Source organism: Galeopterus variegatus, unplaced genomic scaffold (assembly GCF_000696425.1).
Source record: "Galeopterus variegatus unplaced genomic scaffold, G_variegatus-3.0.2 Scaffold365, whole genome shotgun sequence".
In the NCBI taxonomy this organism is placed as follows: Eukaryota; Metazoa; Chordata; class Mammalia; order Dermoptera; family Cynocephalidae; genus Galeopterus; species Galeopterus variegatus.
The window spans coordinates 528607-546850 of NW_007726476.1; the positions used below are offsets into that span (position 1 = coordinate 528607).

The 18244-nt window shown below is 37.0% G+C and overlaps 1 protein-coding gene across 1 annotated transcript in view; it reads right to left on the reverse strand.

Annotated features, from left to right (window-relative positions):
- Positions 1-18244, reverse strand: part of DNAH14 (dynein, axonemal, heavy chain 14) — a 390354-nt gene that overhangs the window by 252668 nt on the left and 119442 nt on the right. The window contains 3 exon segments of the mRNA XM_008567995.1: positions 3729-3919; positions 5537-5906; positions 6401-6742. Coding sequence (XP_008566217.1) covers positions 3729-3919; positions 5537-5906; positions 6401-6742 — 903 coding nt within the window.

Below are 18244 nucleotides of genomic sequence, written 5' to 3' on the forward strand. Positions count from 1 at the left end.
AAAGATGGGTATAAAGATGGTGAAATTATTTGACTGCTAATGGCCTTAATTAACAGCTTTGAGAAAGAGGCCTACAACATTTTGACAGATTATTCATACAAGGGCAGGTAAGGAACCATAGGACCACCGAAGTTCTATGCTGAAGAAAGAACTATGTGCCTAATACTAATATTCTGAGATTGCTAAAAACTAAGTCCAGACACTGATGTATAAGGTAAAATTTCAGCCAAGTGAATCTAGCCCTGTCAAGTCCTTATGGTCAAAGCTTGGGACCTGACAAATAGTTGGATCTTCCAGTTGACTTGGTAATATCTGGGTGCTTTTGGATGAATCTTAATGCCTGTAATTAATTATCTACCTCTATTATGAAGCACATGGCTTTATAAAGTGCAGATGATCAACCATAAGGTGATAGTGTTCATTTTATGCATGCCATTGACTTCTTTCTCTTAACTTACTTTATGATGTGCTTTTAATGTAGTAGGCTTTTTAGAGCCTGTACATCTTGGACAGAATAGTTGTCATATGACTGTATGACATCATAATTTATTTACTTGATAGGATCACAAATGAATTTCTTTCCTGCAAAGTCTTGCTGCATGACCACCACCTCTGGGTCAACCCCAAGAATTACAAGTTTTAGTAAATGAAAGCTGAGTTTCTGGGCCAAATCCTGTCCATCTAGGCACCTGCATTATACTGGATAAATTATTAAATTTCTACAGGATGATCAAAGTCACCCAGTAACCCTTAAAGTTCACTCAAGATGCTAATGGTTTGTATACCCAGCATCATGTCGAAGGTATACCTGTTCCCCAATGTTCATTGCAGCACTCTTTACAATAGCCAAGAGTTGGAACCAGCCCAAATGTCCATCATCGGATGAGTGGATATGGAAAATGTGGTATATCTACACAATGGAATACTACTCAGCTATAAAAACGAATGAAATACTGCCATTTGCAACAACATGGATGGACCTTGAGAGAATAATATTGAGTGAAACGAGTCAGGCAGAGAAAAAGAAATACCACATGTTCTCACTCATCGGAGGGAGCTAAAAAACAAATCAAGGTCCACTCTCTCTACAGGGTCATTCTTGGAGATGAAGGATTTTTACAGAAAGCCATAAAAATGCCTCCTAAATAGCTGATCCCTTCAGATTCTTCCCTGCCACTCTGGCTTTGCACGACAGAAGCCCTTCACAGTTTCCAGCTCTCCAACAGGACTTATGCTACATGTGACTTTGTGTTCTATCTGCCGGGACTGAGTACTCTCCATTAAGCCACTTTAACATGCAAAACTTTGCTTATCTCTCTTATCTGAGTTCAACTTCGTAATAACTTCGTATAGCCTACATGATACGAAGTTATACGATTTACCAGGAAAAAACAAGCAACCCAATCAAAAAATGGGCAAAAGAGCTAAGCAGGCAATTCTCTAAGGAAGATATACAAATGGCCAACAGTCATATGAAAAAATGCTCAACATCACTCAGCATCCGGGAAATGCAAATCAAAACCACACTGAGATACCATCTCACCCCAGTTAGGATGGCTAAAATCCAAAAGACGCTGAACGATAAATGCTGGCATGGTTGCGGAGAAAAAGGAACTCTCATACATTGTTGGTGGGACTGCAAAATTGTGCAGCCTCTATGGAAAATGGTATGGAGGGTGCTCAAACAGTTGCAGATAGATCTACCATATGACCCAGCTATCCCACTGCTGGGAATATATCCAAAGGAATGGAAATCATCAAGTCGAAGGTATACCTGTTCCCCGATGTTCATTGCAGCACTCTTCACAATAGCCAAGAGCTGGAATCAGCCCAAATGTCCATCATCGGATGAGTGGATATGGAAAATGTGGTATATCTACACAATGGAATACTACTCAGCTATAAAAACGAATGAAATACTGCCATTTGCAACAACATGGATGGACCTTGAGAGAATTATATTGAGTGCAACAAGTCAGGCAAAGAAAGAGAAATACCATATGTTCTCACTTATTGGTGGGAGCTAAAAATAAATAAATAAATTCACACGCACACACAAAAAAAATGGGTGGGGAGAAGAAGACTTAACTACAACTCCTTGAAGTTGATACGACAAGCAAACAGAAAGGACATTGTTGAGTGGGAGGAGGGAGGGGGGTTTCAGTAATGGGCCACAATAATCAACCTCATTGTACACCGACAAAATAAAATTAGGGAAAATAAATAAATAAAATTAAAAAAAAAAAGTTCACTCAAGATTACCAGCTGATTGCCTCCTTATCCCCTCTGTTATTATAATGAACTTAAAGAAAGAGAATGGGTTCCTCTAACTCTTGGCTACAGTATTTCAGAGGCTGAAAACCTTGTTCACTTTTGTTCAGATGTTGAACTATCCTAATTTGGACCCTTCAAAAACTTCAAGGGACTTCCATTTTCAACCATCCACTCATGTGAGAATTTTAAGGGTAGTTCACTGGAACCCTTTGAGGTATTATAGCCACCATCCCCATGTAGGCTACCAGCTGTTTCCCTCTATGCCTATCTACCCTAACTTTTATTGCTTGCTGCTACACTCAGTCTGCCAAATTCTCACCCTCTACCTATCTTGTCAGGACTGGTTCCAATAACCCAAGACTTTGAAAATGTAAATACTGAAATTTTGCTAGATTTTCAGCATGCTGGTTTGAATGAACTCAGCTCTTGACACAGGTCTTTATGTTTTAAAATTATCTAAGTATCTTGCTAAATTCCTCTTTGGCACATAGATCAGTTAGGAGGCTCTGGTAATAATCCAGGAAAAGACGAGAGATCTAGACAGGATGAGGAGTGTGAGAGCAAGAGAAGATTCAAAGCTTATTTCATGATTTTTTTGTGTAACCAAATTCAAAGAATGGAGCTGCCATTAGTTGAGATGGAGAAGACAGAGGAATAGAATTTGGGAGATAGAGAATGAAGAGTGAATTCTTTGAAATGTTAATTTTGAGGTATCTCTTAGACATACAGTGGAGATGTTGACTAGGAAATTGCATATGAGAGTCTGGAGTTCAGGAGGGAGGCTGAGATTAGGGCTGGAGATATAAAATAATTTTTAAAATCAATTAAATTTGCCTTTTAAAATTCTTCTTAAATTCATTAAAAATTTTTTCCTATGTTCCTCCTTACAGCAGGGCATTTAGTATAGAATTACAGGTGTAAAGTGATGGTTCTGATTACATTAGATACTGTCATCCCTGAAACATTAAACATAAATGAAACTTATTGTAAGGTAGGCACAAAAATAGAAAAATTTTTAACCATGAAAAAACTGGAAAAAGTATATTTTCATAAGAAAACTTTGATGGCAAATGAAACAGTTATTAATTATTCATTTTAAATGTAATTTTGAGTTATTGGTAGGGCTATTCTAACATGCTCTTAATATATTTTCATTTTATATAAAATGGAAGACAGCAGTTTTGATTTTTCCTATAAAACATATTAAATAATGAAACACTAAATTCATTTATCATACATGAAAACGAGTATTAGTTTTCTAATCACCTTAATAATAATGGAATAATAAATAGCTTACTGAATAGCTCCAATTAAACATAATTTCCTCTCACGTATTATCTACTAATATATTCTTACTTTCCCTATCCATTCATATTCCTTGCGGATTTACTTGCCTACATAAAATTGGTACCTTTTTTATTTCAATCTATTTTTTTCAAACTTTTAAAATTTACCTTGAGGGCTAGAAGATTCTCTATTGTACAGTTTTTGTCAAGGGAAATTGACTTTCCGATAATCCTCTGGAGAGCCTCCCAATGCCTTGGCTTGAGACAGGGATTTCCTAGAGCTATGATGATAGGCAGCTCTTGTTTAAAATCTGTCACTGATTGCTTAAGATGTGCTACCATATCGTTTTTAGGTAAACCTATAAGTAACAATGGGTCAGTAGGCTTACAGTATATTCATCACATTTTAAAACCAGAAAACAAACTGAGAAAATAAGATTTTTTTCTTTAAAATTTGCTAATGTAATACTGGCTTATCAGTTATTAGTTTGCATTAAAACAATATAAAATAATGAGCTTTAACATCACCCTTCCATAAGAATCAACTATAGATTAAGGTAAACAAATATAGTTATAAGGACTGGTGACTGAAATCCAAAAGCTATCACAGCTAAGTTGTCTTGGAAAATTTGATACCAGGGATGGCTAGCTACCATGGGGTTTCCCAGATTTTCACTGACAAGATAGATAGGCAGACAAGGACACACACACATATTCAGAAGACCATCATAGGTTTTGGGCTTTTAAATTTTGCTAAGTAAGGGAGAACATCAATGGAAAAAATCTATGATGGCTATAATTTAATAAACACTTTAACACGAAAATGTAGGAAATTTAGGTGACAACTTTGCCATAGACCAGCAATGGTCTGTCCTCTGGCACTGACAAACCACTGAGGTATGAGACTCAAAAACTGCACAGTTGAAGGGTCAACCCTTATAACTCTTTTACTCAACTTAGAAAAGAGGAGGGGTTCAAGAAACAGCCAAAGTTGGAGACTCAGGAGAACTGAAACTATATCCACACTCTTGAAAAACAAATTTGTACAGATGTGGCTTCTTTTATAAAGCCATACTGAATAATAAAATGTTTTCAAGACCTAGTTAAATAGAAGGTTGAGAGAACAATTTTGGCTTTTCCCAAGTCTAGACTTTAGTAAACAGCATGATGTTATCTCAGAAACTATGGATAAAAGAAGGTGTTGCCTACTTGTTAGTTTATATACTACTTTCTACATGTATATGACAAAATATTGAGAGGGAATGCACAAAATGAGTGTGATGTTAAAGCACTGAGACTATGATTTGCCCCAGTTTTTCTCTTTTCTGAACTTTTTGTGATATTATATTTTTTATATAATTTGACAACAAGCAAAATAGTGTTTTTATGAAAGAGAAATTTTAGCTTGAGGTATAGCTGAATGATAAGGGAAGAGTTTTTAAAAAAAGCAAAGACATTTTCTTGGCCAGGTGAAATAAAACTTTCCTTTGGGAAAGGATATGATCTTATAGAATGCTCTCACAGGAACAATATTTTCATTAGCAAGATTTCAAATTTGATGATTAGCATAAAGGGAAACCTCTCAAAATGACTTTAGTTGTTTTCTCTACTACCCAAAAGATAGTACAAGGCATACACAGTTAGGATTTGGGTAAAGAGTCTGCAGGTGGGCCCTTATCAAAACTTCTCTGCCCAATACCCTAAGAGCCAGAATGCAGGTGATGTGTCTGGAATTCTACCCAGGGATCCAACTTTTAAAGGATACAAAAATTAATTACTTAAATTATTTTTGGAAAAGCTTTAATCTCTCTCGTTTCAGCAAGCAATTCCTACCTATACTCCTGTAACACCTCTCCAGTCATACTGGTCAGTCCCTGGAAACAGGTAATGAAACAAGGCAAGGACGATGACCTTGCTGCCCAGAGACCATTTTGTGTGTAATTGTTGGTGGGAAAATTTGAGAAACACATTTTTACCTTTTTCTAGTATGGAAATTTTGTGCATCCATTTTGAAACATTTCTCTGTATTAAATCTACATCAATACTTTGAAGAGTACAATTCCTCCATTCCCAAAAGAGTGTTCTCCACTCCTCTTGTGCTTCCCATAATATTTTCCTCAAAGTTAAGTCACATTCAATGTCAGAGATCTCTGAAAGCACAATTTGTGTAATTTCTTCCATATTAAGAGAATGCATATGAGATTGGGAATCATCAAAACGATCCTGATAGTTTGAATATGTTTTAGCTTTGTTAGCTAAGCTTGCAGCTTCCTCTGAGAGAGTGCGAATCATTTCCATTGCTGTTGACACTTGAGTACCAGCACACAACAGAACAGGAGTTCTTACCTAAAAAATAATAGTAAGACAGTCTAAGAGACCAAAATGTTCAGAACTTAAACCTGTTTTACTGCCACTTGAAGTATTTTAGTGTCTAATCTAAGCTTTGATATGATAAATGAATGAAGTCGGAACTGTCATTACCATTTGGCCCAGATAAAGGCCCAGAAAGACTTCAGGAGTTTTTAGCCCTTTTAATGCCGTGGGCTCCTTTGGCAATCTGTTGAAGCCTATGATAAAGGTTACCAGCTCTGCTGCTGTTTATTGCTTACATTCCTTCATTGTTGAAGAAAATGCTAAATTCCAGTTAGAGGTAAGTGAAAATACATATTATTTTATTTCCCATCCAAGTTCACAAGTCACCAAAATTGCCTATGAATTCTAGGTTGAGAATACTTGGATTAAATTATTTAGCCAAGAGTCCACAGAAAGCAAATACTCAAATGCCTAGGCTTACATACACTAAGATTAAGTTTTTAATGAAAAAATCCCCCAAAACTTACTTTGGTTTTTAAATTACTAACATCAACCCGTAGACCAGTGATACATGCTTCCAAATTATCTCTGAATTTACTTATAGCAGAATCTTTATTTGTTTCAGTTAACTTCACAGATGTTTTCAGTTGACCAAACTTGCTAAGAAGGATTTTATATATGGCAATTTGTTCTTCTGAAATCTGGATCTGGTAATGCCTTACAACAGAATACAGCTGAGAAATTGTTAAGTACTCTCTTTCTAATTTAGATATGTTTGAGGAAATTGCACCCAAAAAAGTAAAATGTTCCACAAATTCTTCTATTTCAGTGGGATCACATTCCAACTGTCGCAATGATGATTCTACAACCTGAAATCATTAACATGTCAATTATAATTATATAATAATTTTCCCACCATTTTAGAAAACTGATGACACTTTTTAACTTCTCTGATTTACATTAAGTATAATTTCAGAAAAAATGAAGATAATACCTAGACATTATTCTAAGTTATTGTTTAAATACTGGGGTATTAACTTGATCATATCCTTACATTGTTAACAGATGACACTTCAGTGTGTGTCATACATAAAATAAGTGCTAATGAGACATAAGTAGTATGACAAATAATTGTTTTCAAGATATAAATGTAATATAAATAGCAAGAGTATGACTGAAATATGAACACTGCATAACAATGACTACAACTTTTTTACACTTACGTGCTAGGTTAAGTACATGACCTCACCTTATTCAGATAGTGTTTACTAATTAGGTATTATTTTATCTAGTTTGCACAGAAGGAAACATAGTCTAAGAATTGTTTAATTCAAGATCAGAAATTCAGTGACTTGCAGAACTGTAATTTAAACCCAAATCTGATCCCCAATCCCATTCTTTCCCCCCATACGTTGTATCTATTACATGTATGAGATGTAGATGTGGTATAGCATCCACACTTTTCATAAGTATATGTATATCACTCCATAACATTTTTGAAGTAATTGCATTTCTATACTGATTTTTTTTGCATAGTTTTCTTCATGTTCCAAGGCCCTTAATATATATTCACGTATAATCTGATATAATTTTAGAATCAGTCAATTCAATTTTCATACTTTACAGCCTTAAATTGCTCGTATATACCTAATTTTCAAATACTTTAATTATAAAAGTAATAGATGTTTATACAAAATTTGCAATACAAAAAATTTATAAAATAGAAAGTTGCTTATCATTCCATTACATTGTTAACTCATCAGAAATTTTACTATTGTATCTCTTTTATCACAGTTTATATAAACAGACCTTAAAATCACAGAGACTTGTGTTTAAATCCCAGGCCCAGTATTTACTAACTCTATGAACCTAAGCAGGTATCTTTACTTCAATAAACTTGGTGTTCTCATCTGTAGTTTTCAGGATCAAATAAAATATTTTACTAATGGGCTTATAATGGAGTCAGGCACACTGAAAATGTCGAGTGATCAAGACAGCAGACTGAGTAAACACAACTATTTTAGCTTCAACCACAATTCTTAATTAAATGCCAAAAAATATTTTTAAATACACACCTATATCATAAAGAAAATAGATAATTCCAATCTTGTACAAGAGTAGAAAAAGGTGAAATATACTCAAGCTTCTTTTATGACACTAGTATATACTGATGCCAAAACCAGACAAGGATGGTAAAAGGAAAAAACGTCATAGACCAATTTCACTTATGAATGTAAATGTAAAAATCTTAAAAATAGTATATATATTTGTGTATGCACATGCTAACAAGCTAAATCTATCAATTTGCATGTGAGGTTAGCTTTAGAAAGTCAATTAGTATAATTCCTCACATTCAAAGTTTAAAGGAAAACAACTGCAAGATTATTTCAATAAATGTAGATAGTAAGCATTTGGTAAATTTCATTTATGATTAAAAACTCTTATCAAACTAGGAATAGAATGGACTTTCCTTAACCAAATAAAGGGAATCTACCAAAGACCCCAGGAAATAAATATACCTGGGGGCATACAGCAGCCAGAAAGACATGAATAAACAGAACTTTCAGAACAGGTTCCTAAAAAGACTGCTCAGAAATAACCTTCTGGAACCCAAAACCATGATACTTCTAACTGTAGAAATTTGGTTTATATTATCACTATATGCTAGGAACTATTTAAGAACTTTGCATATACTAATAGTGCTGTTGATTGAATGTCCCCCCAAAATTCACTAAAGCTCAATGCCCACTGTAACAGTGTTAAGAATGAAAAATCCAATTATGGTATTTGAAAGTTGGGGCCTTTAAGAGGTCATGGGATCATGAGGACCATGCTCTCATGAATGGATTAATCCAAGTGGTTTTAAATTTTTATATTATTTATTATAATCATATTACTATCAAAATCATGATTTTTCTTTATGCCCTTTACCCAACCTATCCCTCCCCAATGGACCCTGTAGAGAGTTCCCACCAAGAAGAAGGCCTTCATCAGATGCATCTCTGGATATTGCACTTTCTAGTCTCCAAAATTGTAAGCAACAGATTCTATTTCTTTATAAATTACCCAGTTTCAAGAATTCTGTCACAAGGAACAGAAAATGGACTAATACTAAAAACTGGTACCGAGAAAGGGTTTTTGCTAGTAATGAATACCTGAAAGTGTGGAAGTGGCTTTGAAACAGGGTGATGGGCAGAGACTGGAAGAATTTGGAGGATCAGGCTAGAGAAAGCCTAGATTCTGGTGACGGCTTAGAGGAAAGGAAAACTGGGGAAAGTTTGAAATGTCATAGAGATTTGTTAAATGGTGGTGACCAGAATGATGATAAAAATATTGACTAGAAAGACCATTCTGAGGAGGTCTCAGATGTAAATGAGTAGGAGCTAATTGGAAACTGGAGCAAAGGTCACCCTTGTCATGATCTGGCAAAGAACTTGGCTAATTTGTATTCAGGCCCAAGGGTTTTATGGAATGTGGAACATAGAAGTGATGAACCAGGGTATTTGCCAGAAGAAATTTCTAAGCAGCAAAGCATTCAGGCAGCTGTGTGGCTACTTGTAACAGCCTACACTAATTTATGGCAGCAAAGACATAACATAAAGACAGAATTTATAATTAAAAGGGAAACAGAAGGTAAAAAATTGGAAAGCTCTGAGCCTGGCCATGTAAAGAGTAAAAATGTGTGTTCAGGAGAGGAAAGCAAGGCTGTAGCCCAGCAACTATCTGCTAAAGAGATTAGTACAGAAAGGACAAATCATCAAGAGAATGGAAGAAAAACCCAAAAGGCACTTCAGAGATCTTCAGGGCTGCCCCTCCCATCACAGGCCCAGAGGCCTAGGGAGACAGAATGGTTTTGGGGAACAATCCTGACGTGCCATCCATGGGTTTGCTACCCAGGGCACCTTGAGATGCTGCTCCCCATACCCACACCCTGCTATCATTCTCCTGCAGAAACATCCATTTGAACAAATATACTTGTGTAAAAAATACTCTCAAAAGTGCTAAGGAAACAAAGTGAGAGATCAAAATACCTGGGTATAGCATAGAGTCAGGAAAAGATTCATTGAAGAGAGTAAGAAGAGCAGTTCTACATTATCTGCATCACCCCTCCCCCAACCCTAGGCTGCACAGTGCGTAGAGAGATACTGTTTGCTTGGAGAAAGAGAGACAAATAAGCACAAAACTTTGCCTTTGCCCCCAGTACTGGACTCACCATGGTAAAAACCAGCACAAGACACATACTTACAATCCCAGACTCCAGGCTGGTACCCACTGATTTAGCCTTCAGACCTGCCCCATGCCGGGGCAGATCCCACAACCCAGGCTTCACGCCTGCATTGTGGACTTTATCTCTTGTCTTCACTAGCACTGAGCTGACTTCAGTGACCCTGGGTTTCAGACAGCTCTTAGCAGGAGATTGGCCTCAGCTGCCCTAGGTTTTGGGCCCACCCCAGTGCTGCTGTGGCCCCAATGCTCATGGGCTTTAGGCAGGTCCCTGGGGATACAAACTCCAGACCCACCCCAGCAATCATAATCAACAGGTTCATCCAGTGGATCCACACTCTAGGCCTGCTCACCTGCTGATCCAGGCACCAGGCCATTCAGCCTAAGTACTGCAGCAGCAAGCCCAGCCACTGACCACACCAGATGGCCTGCCCAGAATACCTGGATGAACTGACTGTTGAAGGGCTTTCCCAGACAAAGCTAGTCTGTGAAGTCTGGAATAATTACCCACTTCAAATTCACAGACACCAATGCATGGCCACGAAGATCAAGAACAATTAAGGAAATACGACATAACCAATGAGACAAAATAAAGCACCAGTGATCAACCCTAAAGAAACGGACATGTATGAACTGGCTGACAAATAATTCAAAATAATTGTTTTAAGGATGTTCAGCAAACTTCAAGAAAATACAGAGAAATGACTCAGCAAGATATGAAAAACAATAAAGCAGAAAAAGAAATGTAACAAAAAGACTGAAATATAAAAACAAAACAGAAATTCTGGAGCTGAAAAATAAACAAAGGGAAAAATGCAACAGAGAGCTTCAAGAGCAGAATTTATCAAGCAGGAGAAAGAACATGTGAACTTGAAGGAGGATATTTGAAAATACAGTCAAAAGAGAAAAAAGAAAAAGAATAAGAAAAAAATGAAGAAACTTTATGGGATTTATGGGACAACATCAAAAGAGCAAATATCTAAGTAAAAGGAGTTTCAAAAGGAGAAGAGAAAGATAAAAGGGTAGAAAGCATATTTAAAGAAATAATAGCAGAAAACTTTCCGATCTGGAGAAAGATGTAAATATTCAGTTGAAGGAAGGTCAAAGGTCTCCAATCAGATTCAATCCAAACAAGACTACCCAAAGACTTATAATCAAACTACCAAAAATCAAAGATGAAGAGAGCATCCCAAAAGCTGCAAGAGAAGCAAATAAAATATAAGGGAGTTCCAATACAGCTAGCAGCAGATTTTTCAGCAGAAACCATACAGGCCACAAGAGAATGCAATGACATATTCCAAGTGCTGAAGGAAAAAAATTGGCAAGTAAGAATACAGTATGCAGCAAACTGTCCTTCAGAAATGAGGAAAAGATAAAGAGTTTTTCAGACAAAAGAAAAGCAGAGAGAACTCATCACGACCAGACCTATCTTACAAGTGAAGTAACATGTGGAATTTAAGGTGGAAATAAAGAAATGTTTGAACTTCAGTTAAATGCTTCCTTAAAAAAAAGACAGTGTTAGGTCAATTAAACACTTGATTTTCTACATTTTATTTAAAAAGTCTCCCATCAAAATAAAGAACAGGGGGCCGCCCGGTGGCGCATTGGATAATGCGCTGCTTGGGAAGCACGGCAGCGCTCCCGCCCGAGGGTTTGGATCCCACATACAGACCGGTTCCCGCTCACTGGCTGAGCGAGGCGCGGGAGCAACACCGAGGGTTGCAATCCCGTTTCCGGTCCCCGGCCCGGTACGGGGGCAACACTGAGGGTTGCGATCCGTTGCCGGACACGGAAAAAGACAAAAGACAAAAAAAAAATAAATAAATAAATAAAGAACAGGACCTGATGGCTTTACTGCTGAATTCTATCAAACATTTAGAAAACTAATGCCAATCCTTCCCAAACTCTTGCAAAAACACTGAAGAGGAGGGAATACTTCCAAACTAATTTTATGAGGCTGGCATTACCCTGATACCAAAGCTAGACACAGATGCTACAAAAAAAAAAAAAAAAAAGGGAAAGAAAACTGCAGGCCAATATCCCTGATTAACATAGATGAAAAAATCTTCAACAAAATACTAGGAAATAAATTCAACTGGATACTAAAAAGATCTCTCACCATGATCAAGTGGGATTCATACCAGGGATGCAAGGATGGTTCAGCACACACAAATCAATAAATGTGATACATCACATTCACGGAATGAATAAAAAAACCATATTATTTCAATAGATGCAGAGATTTGACAAAATTCAACATCCTTTCATGATAAAAAAACTCAACAAATTTGGCATAGAAGGAATGTACCTCAACACAATAAAGAGCATATATGAAAAAATTACAGCTAACATCATATTCAACAGCGAAAAGTTAATAGCTTTTCTTCTACAATCTGGTACAAGACAAGAACGCCCACTCTCACCACTTTTATTCAACACAGTATTGAAAGTACTAGCCAGAACAATTAGATAAGAGAAAGGAAAAAAAAAAAAAGGCATCCAAATTGGAAAAAAAAAAAGAAGTTAAATTGTTCCTATTTGCAGATAACATGATCTTATATACAGAAAACCCTAAAGACTCCACCAAAAAGCATTTTAGAACTGATAAGCAAATTCAGTAAAGTTTTAAGATAAAAACCAACATACAAACATCAGTAGCCTTTTTCTACACTAACAGCAAACTATCCAAAAAAGAAAAAAAAAATCCCATTTACATAGCTACAAAAAATACTTAGGAATAAATTTAGCCAAGGAAGTGAAAATTCGCTACACTGGAAGCTATAAAATACTGATGAAAGAAACTGAAAAAGACACAAATAAATGGAAGTATATCCCTCACTTATGAATTGCCAGAATAAATGTTATATTGTCCATACTACTCTGTGACCCCCAAATGCAATCCCCATCAGTGCAATTCCTATCAAAACACCAGTGACATTCTTCACAGAAATAGAAAGAACAAGTCAAAAATTCATAGGGAACCACAAAAAACCCCTCAAAAAGCCAAAGCAATCTTGAGCAAAAAGAACATAGCTGGAGGCATCATACTACTTGAATTCAAAATATACTACAAAGCTATAGTAATCAAAACAGCATGGTACTGGCATAAACAGACACATATAGGAATGGAAAAAAATAGAAATGTGAGAAATAAATCCACAAATTTATAGCCAACTAATATTTGACAAAGGTGCCAGGAACACCCAATGTGGAAATGACTGTCTCTTCAATAAATGGTGTTGGGAAAACTGGATATCCACATGCAGGAAAATGAAAGTAGATCCTTATCTCACACCATATATAAAAATCCTCACAAAGTGGATTAAAGACTCAAATGTTAGACCTGAAACTGCAAAAGTTCTATAAGAAAACATGGGGGAAAGTTCCATGATATTGGTTTGGGCAATGATTTTTTTGTATATGACCTGAAAGACCAGGCAGCAAAAGCAAAAACAGACAAATGAGATTGAATCACAGTAATCTGGACAGAAAATGGGATTGAGTCAAACTAATCTGGACAGCAAAGGAAACAATTAGAATAAAGAGACAACCTATGGATGGGAAGAACATATTTGCAAGCCATACATCTGATAAGAGGTTAATATCCAAAATGTATAAGGGACTTGAATAACGCTATAGACAAAAACAACCCAATTAACAAATATGCAAAGGACCTGAATAGATACTTCTCAAAAGAAAACACACAAATGGCCAACAGGTATACAAAAAAAAAAATGCTTAACATCATTAATCGTTAGGAATATGCAAATTAAAACCACAGTGAGGTATCACCTTATACCTGCCAGAATGGCTATTATCAAAAAAAAGCTTTGTGGAAATGTAATTTAATACTGCCCTTATGGAAAACTGTACAAAGATTCTTCAAAAAAATAAAAACAGAATTGCCATATGATTCAGCAATCCCACTTCTGTGTATTTACCCAAAAGATTTGAAATTAGTATGTCAAAGCAATGTCTGCATTCCCCTGTTCACTGCAACTCTATTCACAATAGCAAAGTTATGGACTCAACCTAAGCATCAAACAAATGAATCGGTAAAAGAAAACATAGTATATACAAACAATGGAACACTATTCTGTTTTTAAAAAGAAAGAAATTCTGTCTTTTGCAACAACATAGATGGAACTGGAGAACATCATGCTAAGTGAAATAAGCTAGGCACAGAAAGATAAATATCACACATTATCACTTGTATGTGGAATCTCAAACAATGAAACTCACAGAAGAAGAGTAGAACAGTATTCGCCAGAGGCTGGGGGAATGGGGGAATGGGAGAATGGGAAGATGACTGTCAAAAAGTAAAAAGCCTTAGATGGGAGGAAGAAGTTTTTTGTTTTTTTGAGATATATTGGACAATGTGGTAAATATAGTTAGCAAGAGTATTCTATATTTCAAAATTACTGAGCAAATTGCAAATGTTCTTACCACAAAAAATAATGCAACTATTTGAGGTGGTGGATAGGTAATTATTCCACATTGTATTCATAAATCATATCACTTTGTACTTCATGAACACATACAACTATAATTTGTCCATTTACAATAAAATTTTAAATATTATAAAAAATATAAATATCTAAAAAATAATTTTGTAATCATAGTCATTTAATTCACACAATCACTCTAGGTTAGGTACTAATATCATCCCCAATTTACATATGAGGAAACTGAAGTACACAGAAGATAAGTATATTAATACAGTCTTTCAAATAATAAAAAGGGCATTAAAAATAATCAATTACAATGAAAAGTAATTTTCATACAAAGGAACATTAATTGAACATTTTGATGAGTTTTAACACATACATCTGTGTAACTACCTCCATAATAAAAATATAGAAAATTCATTCCCTCAAAAGTTCTGGATGCTCCATCATCTCAAACAATATCCTCCCATCCTTGGCCTCCGAAGACTATCTGCCTGCTTCTTGTTGCCACCTATTAAATTTCTCTGTCATATTTCATATATATGGAATCACATAGTAGGCACTCATTTGTGTCTGGTTCTTTTCAATCAACACTTCTTTTGAGATTTATCCAAGTGCTGTGTAGCAGTTTATTTGCTCTTTATTGGTGAATAGTATTCTAATGCATGAATATACGAATATACCAATTTTTTGTATCTATCACCTATCGATAAGACACTTGAATTTATTTTTTTTTATTGAAACATAAAAATTATACATATTAGTGGAGTACAGAGTTGGATATCAATATCTATGTAAAATATGTGATTAATTCAGAATAATTAGTGTATTCATCATTACACAATATAATCATTCTTTGTGATCCTTTACCAGTTTTTCACCCACCACCTCTCCCTTTCCCACCTTTGGTAACCTCAGCTCCGTTCTCTTCTTTTGAAAGCTCAACATATTATTGTGATTGTTGCATCTTATTTATTTTTTTAGCTCCCACTTATGAGAACATGTGGTATTTCTCTTTCTTTGCCTGGCTTATTTTACTTAAAATAATTTACCCCAAGCTCAACTATGCTGCTGCGAATGGCAGGGTTTCAATCTTTTTTTCTTTATGATGAAGTAGTATTCCACTGTGTATATATACCACATTTTCCATATCCAGTCATCTGTCGATGGACATTTAGGTAGTTTGCCAATCCTGGGTATTGTAAATAGAGCTGCAATAAACATGAGAGTGTAGGGATCCCTTCAACAAGATGATTTCTATTCCTTAGGGTATATACCCAGTAGTGGGATTGCTGGATCATACAGCAGTTCTATCTGTAGTTGTTTGAGGAACATCCATACTGTTTTCCATAATGGCTTTGCAAATTTACAGTCCCACCTATAGTGTAGGAAGGTACCCCTTTCTCTGCATCCTTGCCAGAATTTGTTATTCTTTGTCATTTTGATAATGGCCATTCCAACTTGGGTGAGATGATATCTCAATATGGTTTTCATTTGCATTTCCTGGATGCTGAGTGATGTTGAGCTTTTCTTCATGTGTCAGTTGGACATTTGTATATCTTCCTTTGAGACTTGCCTATTGAGCTCCTTTGCCCAGTTTTAAATTACTATTTTTTTTTTTACTAAGTTGCTTGAATTCCTTGTATATTCTGGATATCAATCCCTTGTCAGATGCATAGTTTGCACATATTACCTCCCACTCTGTAGGCTGTCTCTTCACTCTGTTAATTGTTTCCTTTGCTGTGGAGAAGATTTGATATATAGCTTGGTATAATCACATTTATTTTTTCTTTCATTGCCTGTGCTTTTGGGGTCACAGAGTCTTTGCCCAGTACTACTTCCTGAAGTGTCTGCCCTATGTTATCTTTTAGGAGTTTTATGGTTTCAGTTCTTATATACGTCTTTAACCCACTTTGAGTTGATTTTGGTATATTGGCTCTGTTCTGGTTCCCCGACCCTGTACTTGCAGTCCAAAACCTGCCTCCAGGCAGAAATTCCTTCTCTCATTCATTTCCCTTATATATAGACCAACAGTTGGCAGGGATGGGGAGTTAAGATTGTCCCAACATCTCATTTTTGGAAGAGGAGAGAAATAGGAAATGACATCATTCTAAAGATCTCATTTTTATTGGGATGAGAAAATGCTGTGGAAGAATATAGCATCTTAGAAGGTAAGATATTTCATTTTCACTTAAAAGTAGAGAAATATATTTTACTATGAGAATCAAGACAGGGAAGATTATCATTAAAGAAATTAAAAAGCAGAACAGAACTTCCAAAAGGAAAAGAGTAACAAAAAAAAAAAAAAAAAAAAAAAAAAAAAAAAAAAAAAAACATAGGTAAAAAAAAAAAAAAAAAAAAAAAGAGGCAGGGCACTGAAGATCAACTTATCAACAGAGCAAAAATAAGAAAAAAAGCACTAGGTATAAAGCAAAATAAAAAATAAACAGAAGAGTCAAGATGGCAATGGGTCAGGAGCGGGTCGCCAAGAGACGGCGTGAGCCTGAGAGGTGTGCGCTGTGCTGCCAGAGTGCTACTTGCATTGACAAGAGCAACAAAAAATGAATAAGTCTTTGATCAACTAATCTACAACTATAAAAAAGCAACTACAGACTCGAGGTTTAAGGCCAGCATAAAAGAGGATTCCTGGGAGCGCCCGAGACACACTGCGGGACCGAATGAGCAGCCCGAGGCAGCAGTGGCTGAGGACTGAGACTGCGACAACACGGAAATGGAGAAAGAGCCGCTCGGCAGGCTCAGCTCTGTGAGTGACCCCGAGCCCGGCCCTGCTTGCGGAGCAGACGCCTCTCCGGCTTCCGGCTACCCCACTGGGCCAGTCACCGGCCCGGGGCTGCCTCCATTTCCTCAGGTGGGGGCGGAGCAGGCCGGCTTCACCCGGCTCAGCTCCTCACTGAGCCTTCCCACTTCCTTGCCCCAGCACGGGGCCTCCTGGGGTCTGTGGGCCGGCCTCCCATCCCATCCCCCCCTTCGGTTCTCTGGCGGGGCTAGTGGCAGGGGGAGAACCGGCCAGCGTCGGGAGATCAGGGAAGAGTGGGCCGGGAAGATTATCACACCACCGCACCCTGGGCTCTGCCCCCGGTAAACTTCCGGTTACAGGGAGGCAGATACCATCTCTGCGGCCATCAGTTCAGAAAAATGCCTAACCGATTTCTGATTAGGAAAAGTGTGATTGGAGCACTCCCGAGCTCGCTTGAACCTGCTGGAGATCTGACCACAGGCAGGCGCTGGAGTTGGTCCACGCCGGAGGGATTCAAAGAGGAACTGTGTGCTGCGGGCTCCTCCCCGAAGGAGCTCACGCTCCGGTGTGGGAGATAAGACAAGCACACAGATAATTGCAATAACAGGAGGAAGGTGAATAATCCCAAGAAAGCCATATACAGTGCTGCAAAGCCACCCAGAGCGACTAGCAGAAACCTGAAAGACCTCCTGGGCAGGGCGGTGCCGAGCAGGGGCTGCAGAAGACACACCCCAGCCTAGTCAAGAGTGCACAGAGCAGGGAATAGGGTCAAACCTGTGCACAGTGAAACCCCCTGCCAAAATGAATATACATCCAAAAAAAGATACCAGAAACACAAAACACCAAGAAAGTACACCACCAAAAGTTAATAAATCTCAAACTCTAGATCCTACAGAACAAGAAGCCCTTGAAATGAATGACAAGGAATTTCGAGTGATAAT